Source organism: Ornithodoros turicata, chromosome 9 (assembly GCF_037126465.1).
Source record: "Ornithodoros turicata isolate Travis chromosome 9, ASM3712646v1, whole genome shotgun sequence".
NCBI classification, from domain to species: domain Eukaryota; kingdom Metazoa; phylum Arthropoda; class Arachnida; order Ixodida; family Argasidae; genus Ornithodoros; species Ornithodoros turicata.
In genome coordinates this window covers 12,625,473-12,635,518 of record NC_088209.1, presented here as the reverse complement: position 1 = coordinate 12,635,518, position 10,046 = coordinate 12,625,473, and the positions used below count along the sequence as shown (strand labels likewise).

At 45.3% G+C, this 10,046-nt stretch overlaps 1 protein-coding gene across 3 annotated transcripts; it reads right to left on the bottom strand.

Annotated features, from left to right (window-relative positions):
• Window positions 1–2,583: 2,583 nt before the first annotated feature.
• Window positions 2,584–10,000, bottom strand: LOC135369323 (uncharacterized). Of its 3 annotated transcripts, none has more exons than XM_064602921.1 (8): window positions 9,718–10,000; window positions 6,819–9,532; window positions 5,761–5,811; window positions 5,621–5,679; window positions 5,457–5,551; window positions 5,309–5,377; window positions 2,875–2,935; window positions 2,584–2,810 (listed from the first exon to the last, which is right to left on the bottom strand). In XM_064602921.1, the coding sequence occupies exons 2-8, from the start codon at window positions 9,529–9,531 to the stop codon at window positions 2,739–2,741; spliced, it is 3,120 nt and encodes a 1,039-aa protein (XP_064458991.1). In that variant the 5' UTR covers window position 9,532; window positions 9,718–10,000; the 3' UTR covers window positions 2,584–2,738. The 3 variants fall into 3 exon arrangements, with proteins under 3 accessions (XP_064458991.1, XP_064458994.1, XP_064458992.1); XM_064602924.1 differs by lacking the exon at window positions 2,584–2,810 and adding an exon at window positions 4,653–4,690 and having other exon boundaries at window positions 2,888–2,935; XM_064602922.1 differs by lacking the exons at window positions 2,584–2,810; window positions 2,875–2,935 and adding exons at window positions 4,187–4,585; window positions 4,653–4,690.
• Between the last annotated feature and the right edge of the window lie 46 nt (window positions 10,001–10,046).

The following is a 10,046-nucleotide window of genomic DNA, read 5'->3' as shown; positions in this document are numbered from 1 at the left end:
TAATGTTCGTAATGTTGAAACAGCCGGCAAGCGGATTACACACAGATAAAGGTTTCTGAGGATAACGGCACTTAGAACTGCCCAACTTTATTTTTGTTTCTCTTTCTTTCTTTTATTGATCGATTTATTTTTATTTTTATCTTTATTATTTTTTTCATGAGCCCTCCACGTGAACCAATAAGAAAAATCGATCAAGAGGCCGCTGCACAATTATTTCCGCCCACGCAATGAGTAACAGTATTTTCCGGAACCCAAATTCACGTTCGCGAAGCAAGGAAAACGAACGACAGCGACGGGGGATATATTTATTAAGGGAAAAGAAAAAAAACGGGCGAAAGGTCAACCAAACGGGACGCCGGCTTACTATTCTGGAAATACATAAATAAAATTAAGAAATAAGAGATAAATGAAACGGACGCGACGGAACAGCACGTTAGTTAGTTGACTGTTATGTTAGTAAAAGTTCGGCGTTTGCATTTTCATGTTCAGGTTAGTCCTTAGACTTTGGGTCTGGGCTTTGGCAGTTTCCGCGCAGAAATAGCCAGATAACATTTATTTACAGTAGTTTATTTAGTTTCAACGGGGACTTCGATCACGTTATTTTGAGATACGGCCAATTTTTCGATACCGGTTCCCTGGATTTTCCATCTTTCGACAATCCTTGCTAGTTGCACGTTGGATGACCCAAAACCTGTACCCGTCTGTCTTTGCACGGCGAACAAAGGGAGGCCTTCTGAGGAAGATAAGAAGAAGCTCCGGATCACTGGGGATTCTCCGCCGAACTAGCGTCTACGCTGAACGAAAAGTCTGGTGTAATGTGAAGTACCCTGTGAAAACCAAGGAGTGTTTAAAAATATAGTACTGAAGTTTCCGGGTAATAATCAGCGCAATTATGAGCCGAAAATCGTCATCCGAGACCTCGCCGCGCGTCCGGTTCCTTTCATTTTATCTTGTTCATTTAGACATAAAGATGGAGTTCAAGGAGTTATTCCGAAATCCTAAGCTGTTTGGAGAAGGCGTTTGATCGAAGACGGCTTGGTCGCTCGCAAGCCGTTCGATTGAAAGCCGGATGATCGACGCTGTTTGTTCGAAAGACGTTTTTTCGAAGGGAGTTCGAAGCTTGCAGCGTGTCCTTAGCTCCTCTCTTTCTGTAACTTTTGACTCGAACATTTATGAGCATGAGGCAATCAGTGTCCTCTCGTTTTTGTTTGTTTGTTTCTTGCTTTTTTTTTTCAGCTAAAGAGGGGAGACCACTGGTTATTCGCAGACCTTTGTCATTCACGAACAGCACAGCCTTCTGGCTTTTTACTCTCTCCCATCCGAAAGGAAATAAAATTGAATTGAATTGAATAGAACAATGCGGAAGTATCCCGCGTAGCAGTAGGACACATACCGAAGAAAATGTCTTCAAGTTGGGAACAGCCAATAGTCTGTGCTTCTTCTGGGCACCCTTTTCATTGCTGGGATCCGAAATGGGATAGTGATACGTGCACGAAAGGCGCTCAACAATTAGTCCACTGTTGTCACTGCGGAGGGAATCTCTGGGTTCCTGCTCCTCTCAACAGTGGGAAATTTAGGGCAATTAGTCCACTGGTTGTCACTGCGGAGGGAATCTCTGGGTTCGTGCTCCTCTCAACAGGGAAATTTTGAAAAGTATATACGCATAGGCCGATCAGCTTGGAACACAAAAACTAACGCGCCTGTTTTTAAAAATATGAATCACTCTGTACATACAGTAAGAAATAATTTCAAGTGCATTTTTCCTTTCTTTTTTTTTTTCCTGGTGATGAGGAAGTTAATCTGGCCTCGTCTTCGCACCCTGTTGCACGCCGTGGAACAGCTGTGTCTGAGAATGGGCAATTGTTCGATGCCTCCTATATAGACCTCACCCGAGAAACGTCATCATGACGTTGGTAGACAGACTGAAACCGAAACAAATCTGAAGGAGAGGGCTGGGTTCCACGAACGGGCACTTGTTCTCTGCCTCCCATTGAAAGAAAAGCATGACCAAGGCTCCCGTCCCTTTAAGGGACCATATCGTAATCCCCTCAAGACCGTGGCTTTCGGGCGCGACCTTGTTCACCTCTAGCTTCGAGCGTAGTTCAATTCTACCAAATTTGTGGCGCTGTCGAACACTATGACGTCATTTGTTTACAAACAGGGAGAGGTCTATTGTTGGACATAAACGAAAACGATCTAAGCGTGCTGCACTCCTCTGCAGGCAGCTCAAGGTCTAACTCAACTGCTCACGCGCACTGCACCTGCGTAATGCTATTTTGTATCCCAAGTAACTTGGAAGTAACTCGTTCTTTTTTTTAAGTAACTCAGTAACTGCGAGTTACATTTCAGGATTGAAGAACTTCGTTATTAACTTAGTTACATTTTTCACGCGATAACTTAACTTGTAACGAGTTCTTTTTGACAGGTAACTTCTCAATCTATGCTCTTGGAATACATATGAATATCCTATTCCATTGACATACACTGCACTAATCACTCGCGTACAATACAAAATGCACTAATCACTCGCGTACAATACAAAATGCAACTACAGTAGGCTCTGCTGACAGAAATGCAACAGGATAGAGAGTCTAGCAGTTTATTGTACGCCATACAACAATTGGCTGGAAACTCCATATGTGTTTACAAAACATGAGTGAGAAAGCACTTCCAAATTGCACATTTTTGAATTAGGTACTGTAAAAGCATCTACTGAAGGTGAGCATTCCGTGCTTTTGTTAAAGGCACTGTCGCAACGCCCCTTTTGCTCCAAGGCCCTGCTTCAGAAGTCTGTACCACCCCCTGGCATACTGTAATATTACAAACATAATCGAAACGGTAGCCCGGAAATTTTATGTTATTCCTCGCACTCACCTGCACACATCTAAGGACCTTCTCCATCGCGAATGACATGCTGCCCAACAGCTCACTGTGTCTAAACGAGAAAAGGGCGAAATATTGACATAAATATTCCTCTCTTTTTTTTGTTGTTCTTCACCAGAAGTACTCATCCATAACATTCATAACATCATAATACAAACATACATATAACCACACCTTTTTCTTCTTTCTGGCTTCTCTTCCTGCGCTAAATGCTGCAAGTACAGCTCTTTCCAACATCAACTTGAACGCGGTGACAGCTGGAGGAGCAGTTGGAGAGCCACACTATCACTGCTAAGTAAAACTAAAGTAAGTGAGTGTTGTGGGCGGTCCCACTCGTGCTTACGGGTGGACTCCTCCTCCTCACGATAACCCTCTTCCATGTATTCGGAGTGGAGCCACCGCTTGGATAAACACCCCCAAGCGCTAGTGGGATAACCCATAACATTCTCTTCCTAGAGTCCCAATCAGCGCCGATAGGGTTGCTCTCCAACTGCTCCACCAGCTGTCATCCCCAGGAACAGGGCGGGGTGTCTACCCCAGGGCAGTATATTGGGGTCATTATTACTTAACATTTATACAAATAACATTGTTAAGGCGACACAACTTGGCACGTTTTTTACATATGCTGACGAAACTACTGTGTTCATTTCTGGCACTGGTATCCATAACGTTGTTGCTGATGCAAACATGGCTCTTTCCGACAGAAGTATGTGGCGTAAGCGAAATCGCCTTGTCGTAACCGTTTCCAAAACAAAAGGGGCACTATAAAAACCTGAGAATAAACCTTTGCCTCCATCTTGAATGTCACTTTAAATAATTAGACTATTTAATTTGTGAGATCAATAAAAATACTAGGTGTTTACTTTTCAGACAGCTTGTCGTGAGACGATCACGTTAGCTACGTTAAGAGTGAAATAGCGAAAGCAGTTGGTATCCTCTGCAGGCATCGCCATCTCTTGCCAAAAAGCGTTAAGCTAACTATTTATCATCCTTTAGTAAAGTCGCACCTAACCTACTGCCCCCTTGTTGGGGAACTACCTCCAGAAATAATTTAAACAGCCTGTTCCTGCTGCAAAAACGTGTTGTTAGGCTGATCACTGACATGCCTTTCTGGGATCACACTGCGCATTTACTTTCAGAACTCAAGGTTATGAACCAGTAGTATGAATACATTCTAAGACGTATATATATATATATATATATATATTATTAGACGTATATAAAATTTACGATTATATTTGAATACTGTATTGGAGTATTTATTTGCTCAAATACTTTGTAAATACGTGTAAATACCGTACACCAAACGCGCTTGTTTCCAAATTTTGCAGATGCACGTACCGTCTAGAGTCACTAAATAAGCTACGCTTCAGTGTATCGACACTGAGTTCCAAGAGCGATCATGCGCCATCTTGTTTCCGCGCCTCACTACCCACGCGCGGGCGCACTTCTGACGCACTTCAGCGAACGATGCCGTCTGTCGTACACGGGTGAAATGTTCCTTTCTCTTGCAAGCAGCTCATCAAGGTTGACGGCCTTGAGCTGACCTTGATATCTTCGGGACGCTCTGGTGGACAATACAAGGATTATCGCACAGGGAGCATTATATTATCCGTCTTTGACCCTCAACTCGGGATGATACCGGTGTGGTGCAAAAACAAGATGGCGCTCCTGCTCTCCGCTGGACTTCAGTGTCGATACTCTGAAACGAAGCTTATTTAGTACTGTCATGTCTGAGGCATTGCTTAGAGGCTATAGATATTAATCACCTGGTTTAAAGGATTAGTACACATCTAGAAGTTTCTTTCTGGAATACATAGATACTGCACTTGTAGAATCAAATGGCATCAACATTACTCATTTCTATCAATACCACACTCAGTACTCAATGAGGGGCTTTGGCTCTGGAACCTCAGAAGGTCTCCAGGGCCTATGTCTAGATGTTACAGGACCTTCTGGCATATTGTTCCTTTTATTTGATTTGTTTTATCGTTTATTTGTTCAGCATATTGTTCCTATTGACCTCCTGGCATAATGTGCATATTGTTCTTCAGCTCCTGTGGTGAGGCTAATGTCTTTCATGAACCAACATCGTCTGATCAGACAGGAGCTGCATGGACGAAAGAATCCTCTAATTAAATAATTAAAATCACCACGATGAAGCAACGCTGTAACATTGTAATGGTCCGCCTGAATGCTCATATGATCAGTTATTCAGTCTATACTGATATTAGTTATCTGCTCGTTCAATGTATTTATGAAAGTATTTTGGGCATTTAAATACTGTATTTATATCTACTACACCTACAAATTATTTATGCCAAGTATTTAAGTACATATTTAAGCAAAGTATTTTGTATTTTCATTCAAATACATAAAAATTATATTTACGCCCATCCCTGCAGCAGATCAGTACTGTACGTACTTATTGTGAGGGTCTCTGTGCCAGACAGTCAGCAACAGCCGTCTTTGCGTGTCCTCCGGCATAAGCTCACTGAGGAAGGGGACAAACGGTTAATAATCCTCGTACCAAGGGGTTCCTCCGAGAGGGCCTTAATAAAACCGCAACGTACAATGAAAATTTCTGGTCGTAATCTGGGTTTCGGCTGTTCTTCACCACGGCTGTCCTCCACATTGTTCGCTTTGTGGAGTTCGGTTGAAGAGAGACCTTGAGAGACAAAAATATTCTGTCACAGCAAACGTTTACAGATCCTAGGCAAGCGATTATGTACACTACCTTTACGTAGGAATTTGCGGGGCGCCCCAGTGAGGTCACAAGGTTTGTAGCACGCATTACTGCAATAATGTGAATCACTTCGTTATAGCAATCAACTTGCGCAATCATCACGTAAGCTAAAAACGTCAAGCTTTCCTTACTGTGTACGGTGACGTGGCCGGTGTTGGTGTACGCCGCTAACTTTAACTTAGCTGCAAAAATATCGTAACAACAAATTTTTAGTGACACTTTGATATTAAAAACTTTATTAGGAACTTCTCCCGCTCATGGGCATCATAAAAATACAAATAAATAAACAAATTAATTAATTAATAAAAAGGCATGGAAGTGTAAACATTTCTTCTTGTGGAATGAAAGGTCCCACTACCATTCCAAAGGTCACAAAAGGAAGAAATTCATCAGTTGCATTGTTCGCATTTATGAGCACAAGAAATCGCAACGTGTGCTTTCCCAAGAAGTGTGACAATGTACGTATTTAATCATTTCTGTTCAGCTACGAAGTCACAATAAAAAATCAGAGGGGGGTTTGGAGGGGTTCGCCCCCCAAACCGTACCTTTGGTGGTGGATTTGGGAGAGGGAAACGAGGGTGAAATCTTCCTCCCCCATGTAAAATTCCCATAGAGCCCTTCCGAAATATTTTATCTGGCTACATTACTGATCGAGATCGTAGCAAACATTTTCTTCTATCAGCACCACCCTGCAAACATGCGGGAAATTGCACTGCGCTTGAGCATTGGGAAATTACGTTGCCCGATTGGTTGTCACCGTTCCTGCGTCTTGAGGATACGATTGGCCGCTGCTAACAACAGTATTTTCGATAGGGTTTTCCTCGACAGCCATTTCAATAAGGTTTTTGTGACAAACAGCAGCTCTAAGTAAAATAACATTGGTAACATAGTGACTGTTGAAACTCAAGCTTTCATCTGAGAACAAGCTGTTTATTCATTTTAGTGCCGCTTTTACTAGCGACTCAAGTTCCTTTTGTGTTGCTGTCAAGGATTCTTTTTTTTTTCCACATTCTTGTCCCTTTTACAGCTTAGATAATTTCATTTTTTATTACCTTAGGCACTCCTACTGGGGCGTTACATAAGGGGGAAAGACAGTACAAAAAGAAAGTAGTAGTCGCAAAAGAGAGCAAGAGCAACAATAACAGCTGCAACTCTGAAACTCACAAGAATATACCTAAGAAGGTATTACCTTTCCCACAGAAATATCCTCTCGGTCGGTACTTCCTCGCGCTTCTCAGCGGAGACCTGGGATATTTCGGAGACAGCTTCGCCTGCTGCACGGACGCCATGCCCTTACGTATGAGCTCCTCCAAAATCTTCTGATCATCGGTGCTAGTATCGCTCGGGCTCACAGGTTCGCCGTTTACAACGTCGAGGTTCGATTCTGATTTCTCATCCTGCTCCGTGGTCGGTACCGACATGTCGGTGGTCGGAGTCTCCTCCCATCCGTCGGGAGACTTTCTGCTAGGCAGGCTGCTCGTACTCGTGGTTGAAGTGCAGTTCCCGGAGGCCACTTCGATTGTACGATCTCCGGAACAATGCGCGCTTGAAGTTGCAGGGTTCAACATATTGGACATGTCCTGGTAGCCACATAAAATCCTATCTCGAGGTCCACTGCGCTTGTTACGCCCGCTCGAATTCGCTAGACTGCCGCGCTGCTCTTCTGAACTGGCAGAAGGCATCGATTCTGTGTCTAGTGCATCTTTTGCTTCAGCATCAGCAAAATTTGTTTTCGGGCCTTTCACCATCAGGTGGACTTCATTAGCAGAACGTTCACTATCTGGGTCACACGCAATCCTCTTCGTCGTCGATGTGACTCCGTCGTTATGTGTCGATGTCGTTTCCATATCGGCGTCTCTTTCGCACACCAAAATATTTTCCGTTTTTATTAGCCTTATAAAAGCTGTGGATACCTTCGTAGACTCGAAGGAAGGGCTGCTTTCTACCAAATTTACAGGCGTAGATGGAGACAGGTCTTGACAAGCACCGTTCGATGCAATATTGTGTACGCCTTGCAGACGTTCGTTCTTTATGTTTGCTTTGCTTTTTAGCTCGAGGAATGTGCAATAAAGCTCATCGGATAACTTTTCAACATCCTCAGCCGATGGCAGGTCATCGACAGAGCATGAACGCTGTGACGCGCCGAGGCCGCTTTCCGACAGATTCTGTCCTGCTTCGCGCCTCCCAGACGTGCACGTCGACAACAATATGTATTTCTTGGGTGAAACGACCTTTCGTTGACCGACAGTCTGCAGGTCCTCCACGGACCTCGACTTCTTTCGACTGCTAAAGATGTTCAACGAAAGAATCTTTTCGAGGCTGGCCTTCACCGCCAGCTCCACAATCTTGTCGATATCTTCCCGACTTTTGAGTGCGCCGAATGTTTCGTCAACCATCCCGTCCAGCAATCTTTCGTCGCTTTCTTCTCGCTCGACGAACCCATTTTCTCTAGCCGGCTCGACATCCGCACGCACGTCTTTCGCTCTACAGTTGCAGCACTCGCAGTGGCGTTGAACGGGCTTGCTTTCGTGCGTGGGAACGTCTGGCGGGGATGGCGCACGAGGTTTTCTCGCGTACCTCCGACTCAGGTTCCTACAGGAAGTACGTTTCTTCTGCCATCCTTGTCCGAGGCAGCCAGCGAACTTCTGCAAGCATCGCTCGCAGCTGCAGTTCAGCACCGTGTTCTCGTCGTCTGCTGCTACCCCGGATTCCGAACGGCAGTACTGACGTCTCGGTGGTTGGGTTCGACACGCAAGGCCGTAACTTGGGTTGTTCTGCAGTCCAGCAAATGGCGTCCTCACTGCTGGCCGCACATTGGGCCTTCCCGAGTTTGACTGGGTTGGTCTTACGACTTCGTTTTTTAAGATGCCTCGGGAACACACACGGACGTCTTCTTCTGGACCCCGTGCGACCTTCCTCGAGTGTGCTTCAGCGTGTCGGGTCGTCTTCTGTAGAGGATGATGCGAAGTGGGCACGCCTGTCCCGGTAAGGTGAGCTTTTGCGTGTGCCATCCGCAGTAAATACGTTCTCGGTGGAACAGCTGGAATTTTGCCTTCCTCTAGAGCTTGTTGCAAAGGTGGAATATTTCTCACGTTACTACGTGCACTTACTACACCTTCTTCCAACCTGCTTTGACCTTGCCGTGCTGAAGTCCCGTTCGTGACCAGCGTGCTAGGAACCACTTTCCTCTCCCTCGAGGAGTCCCTGATGCCCGAAATGTTATCGAGCGGTGACAGCGGCACCGAGCGACACCTCTCCCCAGCTCTCAGAACGCCCGTCTGAGTGGACGTCCTTGGGAGGCCAATCTGGTTGGCTGCCTTTTGAAATGCGGCCTCCTGTTCCGAACGAACGTTTAGATTTGCGTGACAACCGCAAGAGCTTCTTCGACTCTTCGCCAGCATTGCTGCTTTCATCACCATCTTAGAGCTCTGGGTGCTGCCGAGGCTGTCACCAGAGGCGCTGCGAGTTTCGCAAGCGTCTGCTCGCAGCCTGTCGTTCTCCTTGTCGCGCGTGACACGCACGTGCGGCAACAAGTTCCTCTGCTGAGCTTTCATGTGCGGAGAAATTGGAATCTTGCTTGGACTGCACTGTCCGTTTATTTTTGCGCACGGCTTCTTTGATTTTCGTCCAACGATTTTAGCTTCTCTAGCGACAGTTTCTGCATCCGCAGCCCAGACTTTTCGTATGGACATGAGAGATGCTCTTGTGGGATTACTTTTCATATCTCGAGACGCATCATCATTGCGTTCAGGTTCTTGCCCAAGACTACGTCGAAAGGTTCGCGCAAAGCGATTATTTTGCGTTGTTGCAACGTCGGTGAAGTCGTTTGGGCTGTCTCTTGATGTGCGAAATGATCGCAACCAAGAAGTCAGCCCTTTGCTGCTTGTGTTTTGGCTGTCCATACTAAAAAGAGAAAAGAAAAAGATGATGGCCAATTTTAGGCAAGCTCTAAAAGCCGTGTTCGTAAAGGTTATATACTATGAACGGACATGATCAGAATTCTTCACAGTATGCTTGCCTTCTTACTCATTTACTCGTGCTGGTACACAAACCCCACCTGTCAGTACACCTGCCGACACTTATCTCACCTGTCCCCAATGTTTACGCTTTCCGCATCCGTGCGCGGAAACAGGTGCAGGACTTCATGCTTTCATGCGATCCGCGCAGTGTCTTCTCAAACAGACTACGGGAGAACGTCCAGCAAAGATGACAGTAGCTTCACAGTCAATCCCATTTTCACAATGGAAAGCATCGAAGAGATAAAAGCGGAAAAAATTCCTAGAGGCAGCCGAAATGCTGCTCAAAACATTCAAACCTTTCAAACCATCTAGCGAAGCGCGCAATTGGTCAGATTGGTCAGGTGACCGTGGCGTGGCCAGGTTGTAAGCAAACAAAATCAAGCGTTATCATGTTTTGC